This window comes from Zingiber officinale, chromosome 8B (assembly GCF_018446385.1).
Source record: "Zingiber officinale cultivar Zhangliang chromosome 8B, Zo_v1.1, whole genome shotgun sequence".
In the NCBI taxonomy this organism is placed as follows: domain Eukaryota; kingdom Viridiplantae; phylum Streptophyta; class Magnoliopsida; order Zingiberales; family Zingiberaceae; genus Zingiber; species Zingiber officinale.
In genome coordinates, this window is record NC_056001.1 from 41,223 (window position 1) to 66,097 (window position 24,875).

Below are 24,875 nucleotides of genomic sequence, written 5' to 3' on the forward strand. Positions count from 1 at the left end.
TGGCTCGGATTTAAATAAGAATTTTATAAAAAAAATTAACTCAAATTTAATCCGAATTCAAATATAATCTAAAAATTTTAAATCTAACTAATCCGAATAATTCAATTAAAAATATTTTTTTATTATTTTTCATAAAAAATTATTTTTATTTTAATATTTTATTATTATTATACTAACATTCATATTTATATACATAAAAATATTTTAATTTTTAAAATATAATCTAATTTAATTTTAAAAAATCTATTAAATTTTAAATTTAAGTCAACCGGAATAAATCCGAACCCAACTCGATCTTAACCCAACTAAAATTCTCCAATCCAAATCCAACTAGTTAACCCCTTGATATATTTTGGATCCACTTAAATCGGATTGTCAGGTTAAATTCATTTTTGACACCATATAAAATGCCTTAGTTTTCTTTAACAAAATATTTATAAAAATACAATTAAATGCCTAATATAATTACAGCTCTGAGATTATTTCTAAATTGCTAATATATAAATAAATTAATCAATGACCGTTTAAAAATATTATTGTTAAGTCAAATACCAGAATAAATTTTAATTATAGTATTAAAATATTATCATTGAGTTAAATAACAGAATAAAATTTTAATTATACCTTATTTCATATATGTTAAAGTGACTATTATGGCCATTTTAACACTATTGAGAATTTATATATAATTATTTTTACTTCGACACTAACCAAATTTTAATTACAATTTTGTTGAATACCAATCTTAAAAATTATACTAATTCTTAAACGATATTACAAAGTGTAGGCGAAATTAATTCCCATGCCAAGTCAAGAGGATTTTCATCGAGAACAAGAAGGTGGATCATCCAAGTAGAAACTAATTCAAATGGGCATGAAAATGACAGTAAAAAAGAGTTCTTTGGCATCTAGGATAATTTCAGATGCGCCCCTGAAGCATTTTTTAACTCTTATTGCATGATATGAAAAAATCACCAATTTTATTTTAAAAAATTAAGTAACTAATTATTGAAATAGTTCGAGTACCTTCATTTTCTTATTCTAATTGCATTTTTATACACGACTAATTTTAAACACGATGTGACTCGTGAGTCATTATCTTTGTGGAAATATACCCGTTCACTGGTTTCACCGTCGCGAGCAGATTTTTTTTAGCAAAGAAGTGGCACAAATTTGGTTTCAGCAACGGTCACAGAAGTCTGCTGAGAGACTTGATTAACAACTTCAAATTCCTCCTTGTAGCCTCATCGCCGGTGAAGCTGGATATGTCTGAACTGATACTCTGGAGACAGATGAAGTACTTAGATGTATTTTTTTTTTGTTACGAAGAAAGAATCAGGGAAGAGAAGGATGCCTAACCTCGATATTCTTCAAGGTGAAGATGAGGGTGAAAATAGATTGTTTAATTAAATCAGCATTCTCAGGAGTTAGGATGGCAGACTGAACCTTCCTACAAGATGACGGAAGATTGAGCCTACAAAATGCATAATGCAAGTAGCGTATGGAACTCGATGCATCACTTTACATTAACATAATGATAATCGTACTCGTGATATGGATGTATAACTATACAACTTAAAAAAAATGGAAAAGCTGTGTAGTGGTGATCAAGTAGAGTTTACCTCAAATCCTCGGTTGCCATGGCTAGGCTCTTGGTTAAGCTTTCCACATCCTTCAGCAGAGTACTATCGCGCACCTCAGCAAGCAAAGGTTGAATGTCTTCAGCCAATACTTCAATCTGTTGCATTACTACAACAAATTCTTCATACTTCAGATTCAGAATGCACGTACTTGAAAATGGCTAGCAATCAGAAAGACCCAAAGTAATGCAGGAATAGGCACAACAAATCAACTGTATGCTTAGAATGAAACTCTAGACAAAAAAGAGTGAATTATATGAAGTCATTCAACTACGATGATTTGCAGCAATAAAGCAATTTAACATGGCGATCTTAATATTGCCAAGATTATACTGCCTTCGCTAGATATAGTATTAGTATACATCAAAATTTTATAAACTAGAAAATTAAAATCTAGCACAATTGATCCTAAAAAATTATAAGTATCCAAGACTAGAGGTTATAATGTCCAATAACACACGTTAGTAGTAAAAAATTACTTTCACCTTGGCAAGGAGGGGTTGTGCTTCTTCAACAACAGATGCCACCTTTTCAGCCAATCTATAACTTCTTGAGACTCCAATTTCCTCCATTTCTCTTCCAAGACGTGTAAACACTCCAATCAAGGAATCCAAGCTTACTCCTTGTTGTCCTTTTATCTTTTGTCTGTCACACACAATTAGAGCTTCTTTGACACAATCAGTATCAAGAGGACCTACAGAAGGCTCAGGAAGTGGATCTCGTGGTGTAATATCAATCAATGTCTCCATAAGAAGGCCAGATTGATTCACCTCAACTAATGAATTTCGAGGTACAAATATTTTATCATCTTCAACCTGCCAAGGTGAAGGTTAAAGTAGTTACAGTTGCTAGTCATTTAATTGGAATAAACTAAGCAAAGAACAGATGTACATAATAATTTTCCAACTCTCAACGAACACAGCACATCAATATTAGTCCAGGACAGCATATTACATGTGAAAGCGACTTCATCACTAACCAATTTGAACACAATGAAGAAATCACTGGAAGTGCAGAGAACTAAGATTCTAGTCAAATAGCCAACAAAGCAACATAATATTTATTAACCAAGGCAGAAAAATGGCTAATGGAAAAGGCAACCAGGTTATGAGTGGCTAGCAAGTAAGCGCCACAACTGTATAAAGGATTGCACAGCAACACACTGAACAAAATCTAAACCAGTAGCTCAAATTGTCACTCTTTTTGGTCAACTTGGAAGCTCTTCTATTATCATCGTTTTCATTTTTAAGGATTGGGACAAATTGTGTGTCAAATTTCAAATGATTCTTCTAAGCTGCATTATATTTATTCAATTAAATATTTGTCTCTGAATTTGATGAATGAAAGATAAACACATTAGTCAATCTCTGTGGTTTGCTTTTAGAGGTAGAAATATCATTCTAGTTATCATCACTCTCGTGGAATAATAATTTTGACAAAACCGTCTCTTTTATCATAATCAAGGCTTCATTCCAATTTCCAACACGAGTTTTCATGTTCCCTATCTTGACAGATGACCTATCTCCTTGTCATAGAGTTCCCATTAGATAATATTTCTCCAGCACACAGTATCAAGAGGTGTCAGAGTGGATTTAGCTTATTGGAAGGATTATCATGGTAAAATTCTAAAACAAGTAAATAAATTTAACTGCCTTGATTGTCTACAATGATGGTATATCAGGTTAGCACACAGATGTTCAAAAATCAATCACCAACTAACCAACACTAATAAGTGTAGAAACAAAAAGTGGCAGATGATATATTGCTATCAAACATGTCACTCTTTGAGGACCATCCCTCTCTTTTTCATCAAGAGTATCACATCTTGAATCAAAAGAATGTTCTTCCATTAATTCAAAGACAAATACTTGTCCGATAGCATGTGATAGAATGGATCTGATTATTTGCAAATATAATTCCCTGTTACTGATTTTTGTAATTAGAATAAAAATAAACACTAGATGTTGAATCCGAATATTTTAAATTACTTCTTTCTCACAGAATATGAAATCCGGCATATAAGAACAAGCTTTTTAAACAAACTATTCTAAATGTCTATTTCCTCGTGAACTTTAACAGGGAAAAAAACTTTTTTGAAAAATGATCAGTGTACATACCTCAACTACGGCATCGATGCTCTTCAAGCTGGAACCAACCCGCACCACGCTGCCCACAGTCACCCCCCGGATCCTAACAGGGGTGCCCACACAGATCCCAGCTGCCTGGGAGAACTCGAACACCACCTGATATTTCCTGAACCGCGAACGCATCTGGATACCACGCAGCCAGACTATGGCGAGGGCGAAGAGAGCTGTCCCGGAGACCATGAACAACCCAACGCCTCCCTCCCACACTCCTCGCCGCCCAAATCCGTAGTCTCCAAGAGGTTGCAGCGTCCTCCTCCACAGCGTCTTGGGGACCTCCAAAACGGACGCCAGCGTGCTCCTCCCCGTCGTTCGGCTCTCGTCGGAGCCGGCTGAAGAGGCCGTGATCCGAAGAATTTTCTTGGAGGGGCGGGAGAATCTTGGGGAATTGACAACCAAAGAGAGGGTCGACGGCGACAGCGGCAAATTGACTGAGGACATCATCCGGACTCGGAGGACTAGTGCGCCGGTTGTATGGGGCGGATTGGTCTTCAACCCTAGAAAGCTGGCAAAATGAACATAATAATGAGAGGAGACACTCAAGTAGAGGAGAGAGTAATTAAGATCGAACAAACCAATGGAACGTGTGGAACGAGATCGGTCCGGTTCATTTTTTCGGCTCATGAACATTTTGAGTCGGCCGGATTTGAAAACAAAATAAGTTTTTATTTTATCAAAATTATATCACCTATCAAGCCATATATTTGATGAGGAGCGCAAAAAAAAAAGTGAATGAGAGGGAAATTCAATAGCGTAATCAGAATTGTTTTATAAAAAAAGAGAAACTTGGTGTTGATAAATTAAAATTAGTTATCAAATAAACAAGTATCTAAATTGATAGGACTTAAATTGTATATAGCTCCATAAAGGTGTCTAATGAAAGTATTATGTATCCAAATAATTTTGGGAACAGATGAAAATTTGACACATTGGATTATATTATATTTATAAAAAAATAAAATAAAATAAAACCATAATTTTAATTAACTTTATTTAGGATTTTTGAATCATCCATTTGGTTCTATAGAAATTTTTTATCGATCATCAAGATAAATCGAGAAGTTCATCCGACGACCAAAAGCACAATATCTTTTAACTATATCCTTTATTTAAAAAAAATCTATAAATACATCATAATTAGAATTTAAATATCTAGGTCCGGCTTAAGGCATAAGTCATTAAAGCCTATGCCTAGGGCCCCCAATTTTATTGGGACCCATTGATTAATTAATTAAATATATTGAAAAAATTAAATTAGCATCATTAATATTAATTAATTATAAATGTCTTGCTAATTCATTAATGACATTTTGTCAATTAATTCATTATCGATTCCACTTCCTATTTATACCTGTATCTTTATTTACTCATTAATTGTCTATCATAATTTTATCCTCATTAATTGTCTATCATAATTTTATATGAGATTTTATTCTGCTTTAAATATACTTCATTTTTAAATTGACATATTTCTTTCTTTTTTTTTATTATTACTCCGATTCCTATTTTATTTTGTAATTAGTCATACTATTCTTATAAAACCTAATGAATTCTTTTCTATTCAATATTTCTTAAAAATCCTAATAGTTTTTTCATCATTGCATTGTGCCTTTTTCTTTTTTCATCAGTGATTTTACATGTTTCTCCTTTCTCACCGATGATACTCGTCCTTCTCTTCCTTTGCCGATAATATTCCTTCCTCGTTCTTTCTTTTTATTTCTCGATAATAATATGAATTAGAGATTTTTTATCATAAAATATAAAGTAAAATGCATTAGCAAAAATAAATTTTTTAAAATTAAAATTAATAATGTGTATTTGACATTCTAACTAAAAAGATTAAATAATTTAGTATTTTTATTAATAAAAAATAAAATTATTATCAAAATACCATGAGAAAGCTAAATTTTATATCAAAAATTAATTTTTTTAAAATAATATTTAATTCTTTTTAATAACTAATTTTAAAAATATTTGTTTAAATTATTATTTTCGATCCCAAATCTAAATGAAAAATGTTAAAGAAAATTAAAAATATATTAAAAAATTTTGTTTTTTAATTTTTTTATCTAGGACATCAAGAATCTTGAAACGGCCATGTAAATATCCTATCATAGTATATAGTCCCTGGACTATATTATATATAAATCTTGGAGATGAGTGGAATTAAATTATACTTAACTTAAGAATCATCTATTCCTGCTACCACAATGATGGAAATGTACAATTAGAGAAAAAAAAGAATGGAAAAACAAAAAAAGTTTTAAAATCTCCATTTTGAATCATTTGGAACATACAGGGATTTTTGAGTGATGTAAAAAAATAAATAATAATTTTAATTAGTTTTATTGATTATTTTTAGGTGATTAATTGGTCCTATAGAAATTTTTTATTGGTCATCAGGATAAATTAGAAAGTGCACGCGGCGATCAGATCAAAATTCCAGCCGTCTTTGATTACGTCATACATTTGGAGGAAAAATTCTTACAAATACGTCGTAATTAGAATTCGAACCGTGAGTACCTAGGACAACTTAGATGTCCTACCATGATATCATAGCCTCGCACCCACGATTCGAACCCAACTATGATATATTTGTAGAAATTTTTTCGAAGAATGTAATCAAAAGATATTGAAATTCTGAACTGATCACTACATGCACTTCTTATTTTATTCTAATAATTGATAAAAAAAAATTATAAGACTAAATCAATCATTCAGATAGTCAATTTGGTTAAAATTATTATTTTTGAGTGATGCAAGTACCTTGATGAGTTTGAATTAATTTATTTCATTGCACGAACCAAGCTTAGCAATTCCTATCCTACTATCTATCCTTTTTACTCTTCGTGAATAACTAATGTATTCTTTATCTTCAATGAAAAGTTAGAGGTCATGCGTCTATGACCTATGTACCTGTATAAATCTCTCTCCATATCTATGGGACCGACACTAGGAAGACCGCTAAGATAACGGATCAATCTTTTTTTCAATGAAAAGTTAGAGAGTCACTATCAATAAGAAAACAAAATAATTGAGGAATAAAAATTCTATATTTAATTTTCCAAAGAATACCTACTTTACTGGTGGACGAGCGGGTTAGCATGTTGGCTGAACCAGCCAGACCTGGCGAAGTGAATCATTATCTACTACTTGTGAAATTTTTACATGACTTATTCCTATGAATAAAATACAAGAATGAAAATGGTCTATTTAATAATAAAATAAAATAAATTTAATTAGTCTTATTGACTAATCTTAGATGATCGATCTAGTCCCATAAAATTTTTCCACTGTCTATTAAGATAAATCGAAAAGCTCTCATGGTGGGATTTTTATATATCTAAGAATCTAGAATTAATTACTTTAGAAGAATTATTATTTTCAACATTTAAAGTCCATGGAATAAGATGTGCAGATCTGAAGGAGTCAAAGCACAACATTACCGACGCTCATGATAAGAAAATTTAAAAAATTATTTAAATCTAATAAATTTAATCAAATGCAGTATACAAAAAAAAAAGAAAAGTAACATGCTACCACTGCAATGAAGAAGGGCATGTTAAAATAATTACCCAAAGTTGAAAAGTAAGGACAAGGGCAAGGAAAAGAATAAGAAACCAGTCCGATCCAAGTATAATCTAAAGGCGACGTGGGATGACGCGTCATCCGAATCGGAGATAGAAGCCCTCGCCGGACTTATGCAAGTAGCAAGTCACCAAGAAGAAGAAGACGAAGCAAGCTCGCCCGAAATGAGCATCAAAAGCATCGATGAAGGGCGTGCGACATCGGAAGAAAGCAATACTTCATGAGAAGTTTCAGATTACGAAATCGACAAAGTAAGTCAAGTACGATATCTACCTCCGGATAAAATATTTGAATTTATAAAACTATTATCAAAAAATTACTGGAAATTAGAGAAAGAAAATAAAGATTTAAAATCAACCTTAAGTGGTTCTGGTTGATTAGAAGATTTTGATAAAGTAAAATTAGAAAATAAAAAATTTAAAATTTAAAAAGTCATATATGCTCAAAGTTTATTCCTTCTAATTTTAGAAATTATTCAGGACTTAACTGGTATCTCAAAAATCATAAAGGTCAAATTAGAAAATTATCTAGAAAGTAAATTCCTCGAAACTTTATAATTAATCCAGTAGGAAGTAACCTATATTGGATGTCAAAAACATTCTTAAGTTGATTGTTTTTTTTTTTACTTAGGACTTTTAGAGAGTAAATTAAATATCCAATTTCTTTAAAAAGCTTTGTCTATAATGTGGTTGTTGTTCCAATATCTAAGAAGATCTAGTGTCTCGCCGTAACCTAGAAGCTAATTATTGAAATAAATATTTAATTGATTAACTGTTAAGCATTTAATAGTTATAAAACTCAAAATTTCTGATCATTAAAAATTTAATTAATAAAAATCAGATTTGTTAGAGTTACTTTAACAAAATTTTTTCTTGTGAAATCTTACCTAAACAATTTTTATTTTAAAATATTTCGTTAGAAAAACTTTTTCAAAATACAAATTTCTTTCAATTTCACTTAAACTTTCAATTTTACTTAAGAGTTTTTGAAACTAAGCATTTCATAAATTTTTGATTCCCTTAGACTTTAAATTTAGATTTTCTAAAATCATTTTAAAGCACTCTATTTAATGCGATCAAAGGAGAAGAAGGGAAGATTAAATATAGGGGGAGGGTAATTTAATTTTTTATAAATGATTAAGTTACAAATTTATTATCTTCTTATTTCTTTATGGTTGTTTACCCTAACTTAACTTGGGTTTCTCACATCAAAAAAAAGGAGATTGTTAGTACTTCAAGGTAGTTTTGATGTGATTAACTAAGTCATGTTAGGTTATGTTGATTTCTAACCCCTCTGTCTAAGTGTACAGGAACTTAGGAACACATGAAGTCAAGTGAAAAACGCAGCTAGCGAGAAGGACGACACGAGAGAGAGTCAACGGGATTGGTGCGTCCGAGGCACGAGGTGCTGCAGAAGAGTACGTTGGCGGATGAGAAGGAGGCGCACGACGTCTTCGAGGGACGAGAAGCAAGAGCTGAAGTTTGCTCGAGAAGGCCGGAAGTTGGGATCGAGTGAGTCATATTCCGGATGGCCAAGATCACCCAAGCGAGTGGAACCAGAGCGAAAGAATAGGACGAAAAAAAATCAACAAAGGCAGATTTTTCAATCCGGGGCGCCTCGAGCTATCCGGGCCACATGGACCTGTCTAGGGCGCTCGGACTCCAGGCGCCCGGAACCCTTCCGACGCTTGGAGCAGGAATTTATCCAGAACACGACGTGACACATTTTGATATGATGGGGATAAAATTTTATCTCCTCCCAAGAGCCTAGAACCCTTCCAGACGCTCCGACCAAAGCTATAAATACAACCCTAGTCCCAATAATTCAGTACAACACTTGTAATCGATTCCTTTTAAGTTTAGCTTTCTAGTTGTGAGATTTAATTGTTGTAAGAGGCTTCTCTGCCCAAAGGAGATTTTTACTGAATTTTTCATTTTCCTTGGATTAACAACCTCCCCGGTTGTAACCAAGTAACTTTTTCTGAGCCTCTTCTTTTTAAAGTCTTTTAATATTTTTTATGCAAGTGTTTATTTTGATAAAGTTATAAGTCAAGGAAGGTCTTTTCATTTTATTGTGCAAGCTATTCACCCTCCCTCTAGTCGGTCGCCAAGGGTCCAACAAAGAGATGGATATCCAAGTTGTACTTGGGAGTGCCTTGAGTTTAGAGGTACACTGGACACGATTCGCTTAAGAGGAGACCACATATTAAGTATCATTGGTCATTCCTCTTATGAACGAGTGTAACTGATTTTTTAACTTAAGACCTTCATGTTAGGACCAAAAGTAGCTAGAGGGAGGGGGGGGTGAATAGCTTGTCGCGTTCGCTCGGTGCGCTTCGTTGCTTGGCGTTGCTTGTTTCTTCTTGGATGTGCAGCGGAAAATACAGAAACAAAACACAAAACGCTAACACTAGGATTTTACTTGGTATCCACCTCACAAGAGGTGACTAATCCAAGGATCCACACCAACGCACACACCCTCCACTATGAATAACACTCCTTTATGGTAACTACCAAAGGCGGAGAAGCCCTACAACACTCTCAATACAAGAAGAAGAAAGGGAAATACAAGTTAAGCAAAAGCTTACAAGATGTGCAGAAAACCCTAACCCTAACTTCTTCCTCTTGCAATAGATCCGCCTCTTGACTTGGAAAGCCTCCAAGAACCTTCAAGAACTGGCGATCACGTGCTTGTAGAGAGCTGTGGAGGAGCGGAATGAATCCGAGAAGAGCTCGTGAAGAGATACCGAAGACCACGCTCGCGGCTTTAAACACGACGCAACGGTCGGATCCCGATCGATTCGAATGTTCCGAATCGATCGGGAGGCTGGATCGATCCACGGATCGATTCGAGCGCTCCGCTCGAGAAGCGCTGGATCGATCCACGGATCGATCCCGCGCTATCACGCCGGCAACATCGTCCCGATCGATCGGCCGATCGATCGGGAGCTCGATCGATCCACGGATCGATCCGCTTCGTCACCGGAAGAATCGGATCGATCCACCGATCGATCACGATCGATCGATCCACGGATCGATCCGACTTGGTTTTGCCCAAACCAAGTCCCAAACCTCCCTAACCAACATCCGGTCAACCTCGACTGTTGGTACATCATGCCTCGCATCTGGTCACTCCCTGCCAGGACTCCCCACCAAGTGTCCGGTCAATCCTTTGACCCACTTGGACTTTTACTCGTCGTGCAAGTATCCGGTCACTCCATTGACCTACTTGACTTCCACCAGATGTCCGGTCAACCTCGACCCATCCGGACTTCCTTCCTCGCCAAGTATCCATCAATCCTTTGACCTACTTGGACTTCCCAACACCAGATGTCCGATCATCCTTGATCCATCTGGATTTCCTTCCTTGCCTGGCTTCACTCACCAGGACTTTCACCTAGCTTCACTCACTAGGGTTTTCCATCTGCCTAGCTTCACTCACTAGGACTTTCACCTGGCTTCACTCACCAGGATTTCCTTCTGCCTAGCTTCACTCACTAGGACTTTCACCTGGCTTCACTCACCAGGATTTCCTTCTGCCTAGCTTCACTCACTAGGACTTTCACCTGGCTTCACTCACCAGGATTTCCTTCTGCCTAGCTTCACTCACTAGGACTTTCCTTCTGCCTGACATTCCAGTTAGGACTTCCCAGTCAAGTATCCAGTCAACCTTGACCTACTTGACTCTTCTTCAATCAATATCTTATTGTCAAACATCTAAACATTAACCAAGACTCAGCTTGGTTAACCAGGTCACCCTTGACCTGAGGGATATTGCACCAACAATCTCCCCCTTTTTGATGTTTGACAATACCACAAAAACACTTACAATCCCACATGTAAGTTAGGCTAATCCTATAGCCTCCTTCTTCATGCCACTAGGTAATGAACCCATAAATTAAGCTTTCCATTCTCCCCCTAAGAGGGCAAACTCCCTCTAGGTGCGAGGCATGATGTACCAACAGGTCAAGGTTGACCGGATGTTGGTTAGGGAGGTTTGGGACTTGGTTTTGGGCAAAAACCAAGTGCTGGATCGATCCGTGGATCGATCCAGTCTGTGGATCGATCAGTGGATCGATCCAGATTCTTCCCAGCGAACAGAAAGCTTCTGGATCGATCCGTGGATCGATCCAGAGGTCCCGATCGATCAGCCGATCGATCGGGACGATGCTGCTTCGCGTGATAAGCGCTGGATCGATCCGTGGATCGATCCAGGCGCGTTTCCTGAGCACAGAGGCGCTCTGAATCGATCCGTGGATCGATCCAAAGCCTCCCCGATCGATTCGGAACATTCGAATCGATCGGGATCCGACCGTTGCGTCGTGTTTAAAGCCGCAGGCGAGCGTGGTCTTCGGTATCTCTTCACGAGCTCTTCTCAGATTCATTCCAGCTCCTCCACAGCTCTCTACAAGCACGTGATCGCCAGTTCTTGAAGGTTCTTTGAGGCTTTCCAAGTCAAGAGGCGGATCTATTGCAAGAGGAAGAAGTTAGGGTTAGGGTTTTTACTGCACATCTTGTAAGCTTTTGCTTAACTTGTATTTCCCTTTCTTCTTCTTGTATTGAGAGTGTTGTAGGGCTTCTCCGCCTTTAGTAGTTACCATAAAGGAGTGTTATTCATAGTGGAGGGTGTGTGCGTTGGTGTGGATCCTTGGATTAGTCACCTCTTGTGAGGTGGATACCAAGTAAAATCCTAGTGTTAGCGTTTTGTGTTTTGTTTCTGTATTTTCCGCTGCACATCCAAGAAGAAACAAGCAACGCCAAGCAACGAAGCGCACCGAGCGAACCCCTCTAGCTACTTTTGGTCCTAACAAGTGGTATCAGAGCGAGGCCGCTCTTCACCGGAATCATCGCCGGAAGGGTCAAGCATATCAAGAAAAGCTAGAGGGTGAAGAAGTTGGAGCAAATTCTTCAAGTTCAAGACTTCATCAAGCTCAACTTCAAGATGCAATTCCAAGATGGACTTGGATTTGACACAAGGGTGGCTCCACCATACACTTCCACAAGTTTTGATTCTTGGAGATCAAGAATCGAAAACTTTCTTATGATGGAGATAGAGCAATGGTTTGCTCTAATGGAAGGCTTCAAAGCTCCAACGAACTCCAAGGGCAAGCTTCTAAAGAAAAGCAGATGGAGCTCGGAGCAAATTCAAAGGGGCGAGGCAAATGACAAAGTGACCAAGCTTTTAGTCAACTTATTGCCTAGCCACATCTTGGCTCAAGTTGGAGAATTCGAAGATGCCAAGGAGCTTTGGAGCAAATTGGACAAGCTTCATGAAGAGATCCCCTCCACTGTACGAGATCAAGAAGAATCCAGAGAGGGTGACTCTTTGGAGCAAGACCAAGAGGAGGATTCCGAGGTTGAGAGATGCTCAACCTCCGAAGAAGAGGAAATCCAAGAAGCTTCATCCTCAAGGGAATGCAACGAAGGGAACAAGGAGAGAGCATACTCCTTGTTTCATATTCAAGATGATGAAGCCTCCACCTCTAGGATTGAAGGGGAGCAATCCTTGGTGACACCGGATCAAGAAGAAGGAGAAGCTTCTACATCCGGGTCAAGAGAAGAAGAGGAGGAAGAAGCTTCTACCTCCACAAGTCAAGAAAAATCAAATGGAGGAGAATCAAGGTCCGATCAAGAGGAAGCTTCTACCTCCGGATCCAAAGAAAAAGATGCCACCCCTACAAGCAAAGGTATAAATATTTCAATTAATAATAAAAATCATATTATATGCTTTGAATGTAGGGAACATGGGCACTACAAGAGCAAGTGCCCTAAATTAGCCAAGAAGAAGGGCCAAGTGGCACAAAAGGGCAAGGTGAAGCCCAAGGAGGTCATCCCCAACACAAAGAAGAGCAAGGAGCATATTATATGCTTCTCTTGCAATCAAAAGGGGCATTATCGTAGTCAATGCCCCAAGGGGAAGAAGAGGGTCAAGGCTCAAGGAGGCACTAGTCAAGGGGGAGCCTCCAAGGTAAAGAAGAAGGTAACATTTATTGAGCATACTCCTTTACATTATGGTAAAAAGCATGATAGGTCTAACTTTTATCATTTTAATGCAATTTACCATAAGAATAGAAAGCATGAGGGCTTTAAGGAAAAGCATGTGGCCCTACATGCTAAGACTATCACTCCTAGGGTTAGGAATGTAGGTAATAGTCTAGGCAATAACTCTAAGGATTTTAGATACAAGCCTAGAAACCAAAATGCTCATGGACTTACTGAAAAACCAAATTCTAAGGATTTAATGATAGAAAATCAAGTCTTGATCTCAAGACTTGATAAAATGGAAAATGCCTTAAAAAGGATGGAAAATATCCTAAAAGGGCAAAATGAGCAAAACCTAGGGCTAGGAAAGTCAAAGCCATCAAATAGCCATAGAGGTTTGGGATACAAACCAAAGGCTAAGAAGGATGTGCCTAGTTATCATAGGGTTCCATATAGTTATGGAACAAACCCTAGGTTTAGTGGTCAAGTCAAGAATACTAGGGAAGTCATCCCTAAGAGTATTTTTGCAACCAAAGTGACTAAGACTTCTAAGAAGTCTAAGAAAGTCACTAACAAGGTCACAAGGGAGGCTATCCCTAGGGTTGACCTAGAAAATGTGACCAAGGCTTCTAAGAAGCCCAACAAGGTCACTAGGAAGGTATCTAGGGAAGTTATCCCTAGTGAGTACCTAGAGCATCCAAGGAGCACCAATAGGTGTTGGGTTCCTAGGAGCATCTTCTCTACCCCATAAATGGGTTAGAGAGTGTCAACTCCAATTAGAAGGGTAGTTAACCCAACTTTGAGGAAATTGACACTCAAGGAGCATTTTCAAGGTTTTTGTTAACCTTTGAAAATGAAATGGAACTATTATTTACTCCTTGAAAGAGTAAAATGTGCCTAGTGGTGAAAATTTGATTTTAATCTTAAAAGGCACATATTGGGAAATTCATAAGAGCTACCAAGTTGGGATTTTGGTATGTTCTTAGGAAATTTAAGGCAATCCGGGCCTTAACTTTAAAGTGCTACTCTTGTGGAAAAATGAAATATGCCAACATTTGAGGAATATGCTTAATTTCAATTGGCATAAATTAATCAAGGGAATTAGAAATGCCAATTTAGGTTTTGACGTTTTCTTGACGCACTTAAGGGCAATCTAGGTTTAAGTTGTAAGTTTAGCTAAGGTTTTAAGGATACTTAGATAGTTAATCTAGGTATATTTTATTTATGCTAAATCTTACCATGATTGTTTGCCCATCATATGCCATGACATCATGTCTACTTTTGCATTCATGACTTATTATGAAAAATATAAAAATACCATGTCATGACATTCATACATCATGTAGTTATAGGATATTTTCTTTTGAAAATTATTTCCTTTTGATGTATGCCATAACATTATCATGCATTAGTTTAATTTCTTGTAATTAAGGATAAATGGCATTTAACAACACTTATTAACAAGTGACATCCTAGGTGGATGTCTAATATCTTTGAAATGCCTAGATAGATATGCATGATCCCTAGAATAGGGCAAAACCAAAATCTTACATCTCACAAGGACTATAAGATGACTTGTATGTGTTTTAGTGCACATTAGATACAAGTGAGATGTTAGGAAGATGAACAAAACTCAAAATGTTGATTTAGTGCATTCTTTTGAGTTTTAGGTTCATCAAAACACATAGTTATGTGTTTTCCCATCATTGGGAAAGCTAATGTACAAGTCATGTGCATTATGCCCAAGGAACATGATGGGATATTGGTTTTGAAAATGTTTTAAAATGTTTTGGAAAACCTTGGTGAAGGCTATCTTTTGATAGTAATCACCATTGAATAGTTAGACACAAACTTGAAGAAAACACTAAAGTTTTGCAAGTTTTCAAGTTTGTGTCAACTTTGAAAATATGATGTATTTTCATAGAAAACTATTTTCCTTGATAATATATGCCCTAAACAATGTCTACACGAAATTTCATAATTTTTGGATTTTGTAGAATTTTCTAGGGTTTCAGTTGACTGAAATAGAATTTCAGCAACTATCGAGTCTCGATCGATCCATGGATCGATTGAGTGCTGAATCGATCCATGGATCGATTCGGAAGCCATCTCGGGCAATGTCACTGGATCGATCAGCCGATCGATCAGTAGTCTGAATCGATCGGTGGATCGATTCGGAAAGGTTCAATCGATTGAACCCAACTCCAATCGATTCAAGTTGCTGATTTGGCTGGGAAAGCTTGATTTCAGCACTTTGAACCTATTTTAGTCTAGGTAACCATTCCAAACCCTTAAAATACATTTGTATACATAAAAAGGGTGTTTTCGTGTTGAAAACAAGGATGGAATGGTTAAGGAAGACTTCATTGAAGTTTAGGTTGAGGTTTGTTTCAAATTTTGAACATTTGAACCTCAAAACTTCTAAATCTGGGTTTCCTAATGGTTTAGGGATTCCAAGTCATTGTTGGTGCAATGACAGAAGTTACCACCATGTCTTTAGGGGGAGGGACTCTTTAAAGACATGAAAATTATTTTTCATGAACCTTGGAAGGTGGTTAACCTTCTGTTGTGAACTTGCTCAAGGTTGAGCATTTAAACTTGAAATGGGGATAAATGGGAGTGGATATCCTCATCATTTCAAGTGGCAACTCAAGTGGTTGAAAATGCTCAAGGTTGGGTATTTGTCAACATTGAGGGAGAAGTTAAGGATAATGAAGGGTATGGGACCTTCAATATTGAGTTGATCACAATGAGTGAAATTGTGATCACGATGAGCAACTCTTCAGGGGGAGAGTCTTCAACAAATGGAGTTGTTGAAGTGTGCCCAAAATTGGAGCATAGGTTGATGTGTGTCCAAAGACGGGTTGATGTTTTTTTTGGGGGTTGATGTGTGCCAATAGGGGGAGAATGAAAGGAAGTAAGTTAGGTTTTCATTACCTAGAGGGAGTTTGCCCTCTTAGGGGGAGAATGGAAAGCTTAATTTATGGGTTCATTACCTAGTGGCATGAAGAAGGAGGCTATAGGATTAGCCTAACTTACATGTGGGATTGTAAGTGTTTTTGTGGTATTGTCAAACATCAAAAAGGGGGAGATTGTTGGTGCAATATCCCTCAGGTCAAGGGTGACCTGGTTAACCAAGCTGAGTCTTGGTTAGGGTTTAGATGTTTGACAATAAGATATTGATTGAAGAAGAGTCAAGTAGGTCAAGGTTGATTGGATACTTGACTGGGAAGTCCTAACTGGAATGTCAGGCAGAAGGAAAGTCCTAGTGAGTGAAGCTAGGCAGAAGGAAATCCTGGTGAGTGAAGCCAGGTGAAAGTCCTAGTGAGTGAAGCTAGGCAGAAGGAAATCCTGGTGAGTGAAGCCAGGTGAAAGTCCTAGTGAGTGAAGCTAGGCAGATGGAAAACCCTAGTGAGTGAAGCTAGGTGAAAGTCCTGGTGAGTGAAGCCAGGCAAGGAAGGAAATCCAGATGGATCAAGGATGATCGGACATCTGGTGTTGGGAAGTCCAAGTAGGTCAAAGGATTGACTGGATACTTGGCAAGGAAGGAAGTCCAGATGGGTCAAGGTTGACCAGACATCTGGTGGAAGTCCAAGTAGGTCAATGGAGTGACCGGATACTTGCACGACGAGTAAAAGTCCAAGTGGGTCAAAGGGATTGACCGGACACTTGGTGGGAGTCTGGCGGTCAAGGGAGTGACCGATGCGAGGCATGATGTACCAACAGTCAAGGTTGACCGGATGTTGGTTAGAGGTTTGGGACTTGGTTTTGGGCAAAATGGCTTGGATCGATCCGTGGATCCAGTGCGTGGATCGATCGATGGATCGATCCGCATTCTTGTCAATGAAGCTTCGGATCGATCCGTGGATCGATCGAGGTCCCGATCGATCACCGATCGATCGGACGATCGTCGCGCGATAAGCGCCGGATCGATCCGTGGATCGATCCAGCGCTTCTCGCAGGAGCGCTCGAATCGATCCGTGGATCGATCCAGCCTCCCGATCGATTCGGAACATTCGAATCGATCGGGATCCGACCGTTGCGTCGTGTTTAAAGCCGCAGGCGAGCGTGGTCTTCGGTATCTCTTCACGAGCTCTTCTCAGATTCATTCCAGCTCCTCCACAGCTCTCTACAAGCACGTGATCGCTAGTTCTTGAAGGTTCTTTGAGGCTTTCCAAGTCAAGAGGCGGATCTATTGCAAGAGGAAGAAGTTAGGGTTAGGGTTTTTACTGCACATCTTGTAAGCTTTTGCTTAACTTGTATTTCCCTTTCTTCTTCTTGTATTGAGAGTGTTGTAGGGCTTCTCCGCCTTTGGTAGTTACCATAAAGGAGTGTTATTCATAGTGGAGGGTGTGTGCGTTGGTGTGGATCCTTGGATTAGTCACCTCTTGTGAGGTGGATACCAAGTAAAATCCTAGTGTTAGCGTTTTGTGTTTTGTTTCTGTATTTTCCGCTGCACATCCAAGAAGAAACAAGCAACGCCAAGCAACGAAGCGCACCGAGCGAACGCGACAAGCTATTCCCCCCCCCCCCCCCCCCTCTAGCTACTTTTGGTCCTAACACTTCATTTATTCTATGCATGGAATTATGTGCTTTGAAGTCGTTAAAAGCAGTCTTTAATCAGATTATGATTAATACAGTAGTTGGTGTATGGAAAAGCGTAGAGAGAATAGTGTTGAGCCAATAGAGGATTTATCGCTCTCTTGGATTAGGAGTTAACATCCTGACCGCTTGATAAAGATATTAGTAACTTGAAATCTATGGCTATGGGAGGAATGATTTATCATTCAAGAGGAGACTATTATATATTGGAAATCAAGTAAAATAATTAATAATGTACCGAATTAATTGGGATATAGACTTAGATGAAGAGATTGAATTCCACAATAATCGGTTCATGGTGGTTTATAGTTTATAACTGATATTAATTTTATCACGTTGGGTGGCTAAAAATTATTGCTAGACGGTTACCTTTGTCTGTGTATTAATTTACACTACCTTCGTGTATAAAACCTAGAGGATCACACGCATAGCACGTAGACATGAACATTATTAATAATTGATTGTTTTAATAAATATTAAAATTAATCAAATGATTATTTCAGAATAAAAATTAATTGGATTATTAATTAATTCTGAAATATCGAAAGTTAGTTGAGATCAAGATCAAATATGGATTTATTTGATACAAAGAAGAAAAAATTTGAATAGTCATAATCATGATGATTGATGGAGAATTCGAAGAGTCATCATAATGATGATTAATGGAGAATTTGAAAAGAAGCTCATAAATGAAGAATTTATGGAAGTTATAACTCTTCATCTTCCTAATTAATGAAGATCATAAATGATGAATTAATTGAGACTTTAACTCTTCATATTCCTTGGAGGCTATAAGTAATCATCCTCATAAATATTCAAGTGACAAATTCATTCTCTCCATTTCTCCCTCGTCAACTTCTTCTTCGCTTTCTTCCATCGGAAGAGATCAGTAGTGCTTCCAAGATTTTGTCGATCTAATAGGCTAGGACCTAACAAATCATATCAAGTTCGTGATCTAGTGCGAGTGAATACCGCTAGAGGAGTCACATGTAGGGCTCTTATCTGTCTGTGATATCATTTACGCCTATCGATGACTCGAGGTATGTTTTTATGTTATTTTGTATAAAACTATATGTACCACGAAAAGATCCATGATTCAGTATATATCTTCCGCTGCGCTCCGAATCCAACAAGAGCAACAATGATGGTCCCCATTGTGTCAGGGAATTCTTGAGGAACTATTAAACTTGTTGGATGTTGGGCTCCGAAGCCAATAGTGGAGGAGCCATCGGCGCTGGCCAAAGGGATTCGAAGGGGGGGTACAAATGCTTTCTATTCTTTGAGTTGTCATCTTTTCCTTGTAGAGGAAGGGGTTTTTTTTTTTCCAAGATTGGTTTTAGTGTGCAAATCTGTGAAGGAGATTGTCATCTCAACCGCCATGATTTCAATTTCTTTCTCCTTGTCTTGAACAAAACTCAAAGACGAAGGTTCTTTCTCTTCAACTTTTTCGTCAACGGTGTCTTCCTCGTAAATTAGATCACCGACAATTGTTATCTTATCATCCACATCTTTCTTAACAAATTTTTTATTCAAATTAAAATAAAATAATTTATGATCTTTAAGATTTCAGACAATACGATCATAGTATGACACTTCCCCAGTCGGAATCTGTCTGTCACAACCACATACCTCATGATCTTCAAAATCTTATGCTAGTAGACGCTAGAATAACTTCGTGAGTTGTCTCTGTAGATCTTCAAGTATCTCATATTGGATGCTACGATCACAGACCGAGACTTTCTCAACCATAACCTGTCTTTCACAACCACGATCACAACCACAACAATCATTCATGGATTTAAGTCTTTGGTACCGGCTGACTTAATAAGGAACTCCGGGTGCGACGGGTGCAACGTTTAAACCATGCTAGGTAACGTCGAGCTTGGAGTGATCGGCTCAATCCCACAGAAATTTCCCACCGGCCACCAAGATAAATCGTAAAGCACTTGCGACAGGCGACCCAGAAGCCCAGTATCCCTTAGTACAAGTCTCATTTGAAGGAAAAATCTCTGCAAATATGTCATACCTGGAAATTGAACTGTAGATGTCTGAGAGACAACTGAGCAAAAGGGAGCTTGGTAGCCTCATTTTCTTCCCGTCATAGTTTGAAAGAGAACATAGTGGATTTTTAGGACATAAATTGATCATGCTACTAGATGCTCCTGCATCACCTAATATAGTCCGACTCACTCAATAGGGACGGTTGGATCTCTGCTTTTACAAGAGCGAGATAAATTTGCCACCATGGGATAAAACACATGGAACAAATGAAATTCAAATAATCATTACCTAGTAAAAGACACTTAATCTTCTATGTCGTTGGTCACATCACATTAATGTGATGCAACCTCAAAGACATGCTAGTGTATTTTAGGCTTGTGAATTAAGGTAGATGATGCATGCGACGTGTTTTAAAGAAGTGACTGCATTTTAAGACATAATGATCGAGACATGCTGACATTTAATGCGTAATCTCTTCAGAAATACGCAATGGATCCCCCATGTAGCTTAAGCAGTCGAGACAGCTAGAATTATTCTCACCACACAATGGTCCAATCAGTTGTATTCTCATCTCCTTCGACTAGACTTGAAAGGGAGATTTAAGATCTGGAGGGTAATTAATAGGCGTCACGTGAATAAAAGAAGTTGGTTACCATGTTGAGATGGTTGTTCTAACAAAAGAAAAACTGAGTCAACCCCCAATTTCTTAGACGCACCCAGACTTCTTGGGCAAACCCTCGACTTTTTGGGCGTACCTCGACTCCTTAGCGCCCCGACTCTTTGGTTTCCCATCTCCTTGGCGACTCAACTCAGAATGCAAGACCATTTATGGAAAAAAAATAATTATCACATAGTTCTCGGATTATTTCATGAAAAGGATAATCAACACGTAAATTTCGGATTATTTTGGAAAAAAGACAACGGTATGAATAAGTTTTGGATTATTTAAAGAATTAAATAATGATAACATAAAGATCAGAACGGAAGGAAAATGTCTATTGTTTCTCTATAAAAGATAGTCCTTTCCGTCATCCAAGTACATACACATTCCGTCATCTAAACCCTAATATTATTTTTCTTCTTTGGAGTAATTGTACCGAAAACCCTCTAACCATCATTCTAATATGTTTCTTATTATTTACTTTAGTCCAAACTCACGGAGCCATATCATCATCTTCGTTATCATTCAATTGATGATTAAGTTGACAATAAAGTCAACTCATCATCCGTCGTTCACAAGTAAGATCACATTCCATGAAAAAACTTAGAAATTCTGAATCTATTCCCTATCGATTTTATTCTTCGGATACAAATATTCAATTTTCTATCAATTTTGTTCCATGGATAGCATTAAATGTTCGAGAGTAGAATTCACCTGGAAGCAATATGATTAAACAATCAAGATAGATCCATCAGCCTCCTTGGTTTCCACCTTCAACAGTTGGAGCCAATTTAGGATCCACTGGAAGCAGATCCAACCAGAAGCCGCTTAAGTTGATTTCCTCCAAGAACAAAAGAAGACAATCCGGAGTTAGAAAACAGTGGACTATCTTAATTTAAATCTTGTCTCCGCCCTACTTGAATTTATCAGTAATATAAGGGTAAGCTCAAGAAAGTAGCTTGTTCAGTGTTGGATCATGAGACAGGTACATGCACACAAAGACATCGCACTTCCCTCATGCTTTTGTTTAGGGAATTCATGGAAGAATCCATCAAAATCGTTGTTCCATTAAAGAGTTTGCCTAAAAGAAAAATAAAATTTAGCTCCGTCGAAATATCATGAAGGAAACAGAAAGAAGTTTTTTTTTTTTTTAAACGACCTTAAAGATCGTCCAAGCACACAACAAACTGAAGCTCGGGAGACGAAGGATGAAGTAAAGTTTATTGGAGTATATGGAACGATTTACTACAAGTTGCCCAAAAAACCGATCTTTGGCGAAGAAAAAACTTGAATCTTCGGGGAAATGGACAGCATCGACAGCGATGACGAAGACAAAGATAGACATGGAATTATCAAACCTCAGGATCCTGTGCTGGAGTTGCTACCCGTGGTCGCATAGGAAGAGCTTCCAATGAATCTCGAAGGGAATTCAACCACGTCCGAGGGAGGGAGATCGGGTGGGTTTGGCGGCTCGAGATAATGGTTAGATAGAGGGAGGAAGGAGAGAACGAAGCCAGAAATCTTGCGAAACGGGCGCGATGGGATTGAAGGTCATCGGATCGAGCTCTCTTGGAAGTTGGAACCAATATCGTCTCCGGTGGCGAAAAACCCTACCGCAAGAGAATTTGGGGCTCAGGTCTCTGCTGGCGCTGTTTCGTCCCCGCCACCGAGGCGTCGGTTGGGGTCCTGATTGGAGGAGGAGAAGTCTCCTCCAGCAACGACGTCAGCGATGCTCTGGCGTTCGTTTGCGTTGCTTGCTCTACCATAAAAAAGGAGAGGTACAAAGAAGCAACTTGAAGCCAAAACAAGCAATAAATAAATAACTCTATGCGTTCATTCTTGTTTTTTTATTTTCTTTTTATCTGAAAATTCATTTTTACCAAAGCTAAAGCGTTAGGAAAATAAATTATCCGGCCAAAATCATCCTCGAACGAAACGGACCATTTTCAAGCTGCAGGGACCGAGTTTCACACGAGGCCCATTTAAAGCCCAATAAATACTGGACCTTTCACGGCGGCGATCGGTGATGGCGGAAGCTTGGCCCAATAAATACTGGACCAACACGTAGGGTTTTACTTCACTCTAGTGTTTTACGGCGGCGATCGGCGATGGCGGAAGCTTGGGAGCGAGCAGTGGCGGCAGCGCTCAAGGGGCAGGCGGAGCCGCCTCGGGCCCTCACCCTCGACAGCGCCCTGAAGTGTCCCGACGGCCGCCTCCCGCCGTCTTCACTTTTCGAGGGCAAGCTCGCCGCGCTGGAGCACCTCTCCGTCGCCAACATTCGCCTCTCCTCCCTCGAGGGATTCCCACACCTCCCTTCCCTCCGTCGGCTCGTCCTATCCGATAACCGCATCGCTAGCGGTCTCGCCGCGCTGGTGGAAGCAGGCCTCAACGCGCTCTGCGACCTCGACCTCTCCAACAACCGCATCGCGTCGATCGAGGACCTTGCCCAGCTGGCAAAACTGCGCCTCGAGTCGCTGGACCTCTACGAGTGCCCTGTGACCAAGATCGAGGGATACCGTTCCAAGGTTTTTGGAATGATCCCTTCCCTTAAGTATTTGGATAAAGTGGACAAGGATGGGAATGAAAGGCCGGAGACAGACGATGAGGAGGAAGAAGAGGAGGATGAGGAGGATGTAGCGGAGGAAGAAAATGATAATGAGGAAGAAGTAGAAGATGAGGAAGATGAAGAAGAAGAAGAAGAAGAAGAAGAAGAAGAAGAGGGTGAGGAAGATGATGAGGAGGGTGAGGAAGAAGAAGAAGCAGAAGAAATGGAGGTATGTTTTTCTACCTTTTTATGCTCTGAAGTTATGCTTTTGACATCCATGAATTGTTTGCTCTTGAGATAAGCTACCAAATGCGGTGACATTGTAACGTATATATTATATTTCATTGGTGTTTGCATAACTTTGTCCATTTGATCTGACAGCACTTTTATTAGATGTATTGCTTCACATTTGGTATTGATACGCTGAAAAAGTGGAGCGTACATTCCATTGCCCTTTACATTCTGATGGGTTTGGTGATGCATCCTTCTGAGGATGTCATGTCAGTCATTGAAGATCAATATATAATTTCTCATTCATATCTGTGACAAGTTTAAGAACCTTAAACTTACTAAGAAATGAACCTTTTTCCTTATTTTGACAAGGAATTTTTTTATTCTGGCGTAATTTGCAATAGAAAGCATAGTTTTTTGTTATCGTTTTTTTTTTGTCTCTCTCTTTAAAGTTCAGTTTTGCCTCTGGTTATTCTATGGATTTTGGCAGTGATATCACAATATAAGTAACATTTTTTGCTATAATTTTATTGTAATTATTACTAGACCTGGGCGTGAGATTACAGGGTTTACCTTTCACCACAACTCGTACCAAAGGCTTAACAGTATTAATCTTGAATAATTAGGACATGATGGATTCTTGGAGATTTCAGTCTATGTTCTCTTTTTTTTTTAGTTTCCTGATATTGAAACCAATCCGCAGGACAATGCGACCGATCATTCTTCAAACCGAGCAGCAAAGCTCAGACACGAGAATGGAGAATCGAAAAATGTGTCCAAGGATGATCAACCAGAACAACAGAAAAAAAGCATCATCAGCAAGAGGAAAAGGGTGGGAGATGAGCAGGCATAAAAAAAATTATTCAACCTTCAAGGATATTGGATGATGTTTGAAAAAACAATCATACGGGAGTTAGATCAATGAGGTTTACGGATTCATTTTGAATCGGGAGAAATGTGAATGCGAAGCTTCCATCCCTAGTGCTAGAAGGTTGGTCTTTTTTCAACGAGCATGTTTCCGTCAACAACTACTCTAGTGTAGTAAAACCTGGTAAAATGGAAGTGGCATTTCTAACTTCCCTTTTGTCAGCTCAAGCACAATTTGTGTAGGCATCGCGTACATTGTCTCGTTGGAGATATTTGCAGTACATGCTGGTTTTCTTCTATGCTCCTCCGCCAGAACAAAAGAATTAAAGGATACGATTGGACGACGGTGACGATGACAACCATTCTTCTCAACTTCCTCGTCTACCCTTGACGAAATCTCCTGAGCATGCCTGATCTACCACTTCGAACGCCACATCCAATCACACTCCCACCGCTCTGCATCCGACATCTTCTTCCATCCCGCTTATTCCTCCCTAAGATATCCTCATCCTCTTCTCCTAAGACATACGATGAAGCGGTAAGGACGCTATAGTGGTAAGAACGCTATAGTGGCAGTGGAAAATTTCATCGGATCAGTCATCTACTTTCAATGTT

At 38.5% G+C, this 24,875-nt stretch overlaps 2 protein-coding genes across 8 annotated transcripts; one reads left to right on the plus strand and one right to left on the minus strand.

The window, feature by feature from the left end:
* Positions 1–958: 958 nt before the first annotated feature.
* Positions 959–22,402, minus strand: LOC122015980 (protein TRIGALACTOSYLDIACYLGLYCEROL 2, chloroplastic-like). Of its 7 annotated transcripts, XM_042573096.1 has the most exons (8): positions 21,777–22,402; positions 21,535–21,698; positions 21,332–21,458; positions 3,758–4,289; positions 2,126–2,455; positions 1,623–1,801; positions 1,360–1,474; positions 959–1,282 (listed from the first exon to the last, which is right to left on the minus strand). In XM_042573096.1, exons 4-8 carry the CDS (start codon positions 4,226–4,228, stop codon positions 1,190–1,192), a joined length of 1,188 nt encoding a protein of 395 aa, XP_042429030.1. In that variant the 5' UTR covers positions 4,229–4,289; positions 21,332–21,458; positions 21,535–21,698; positions 21,777–22,402; the 3' UTR covers positions 959–1,189. The 7 variants fall into 7 exon arrangements, with proteins under 7 accessions (XP_042429030.1, XP_042429032.1, XP_042429031.1 ...); XM_042573098.1 differs by lacking the exon at positions 21,535–21,698 and having other exon boundaries at positions 21,976–22,402; XM_042573097.1 differs by having other exon boundaries at positions 21,332–21,698; positions 21,976–22,402.
* A 272-nt stretch (positions 22,403–22,674) lies between these two features.
* LOC122017724 (acidic leucine-rich nuclear phosphoprotein 32-related protein-like) lies at positions 22,675–24,480 on the plus strand. The gene is made up of 2 exons (XM_042575402.1): positions 22,675–23,391; positions 24,097–24,480. The coding sequence occupies exons 1-2, from the start codon at positions 22,726–22,728 to the stop codon at positions 24,244–24,246; spliced, it is 816 nt and encodes a 271-aa protein (XP_042431336.1). The 5' UTR covers positions 22,675–22,725; the 3' UTR covers positions 24,247–24,480.
* Positions 24,481–24,875: the final 395 nt, after the last annotated feature.

Bases quoted from the DNA above. Each gene is read 5' to 3' on its own strand.
- LOC122015980 (XM_042573098.1), bottom strand. From the start codon at position 4,228: ATGATGTCCTCAGTCAATTTGCCGCTGTCGCCGTCGACCCTCTCTTTG. The intron at 2,456-3,757 runs GTATGTACACTG...TCACCTTGGCAG, and splicing joins GCATCGATGCCGTAGTTGAG to GTTGAAGATGATAAAATATT. The intron at 1,475-1,622 runs GTAAACTCTACT...TGCATTTTGTAG, and splicing joins ATGGCAACCGAGGATTTGAG to GCTCAATCTTCCGTCATCTT.
- LOC122017724 (XM_042575402.1), top strand. From the start codon at position 22,726: ATGGCGGAAGCTTGGGAGCGAGCAGTGGCGGCAGCGCTCAAGGGGCAG. The intron at 23,392-24,096 runs GTATGTTTTTCT...ACCAATCCGCAG, and splicing joins AAGAAGCAGAAGAAATGGAG to GACAATGCGACCGATCATTC.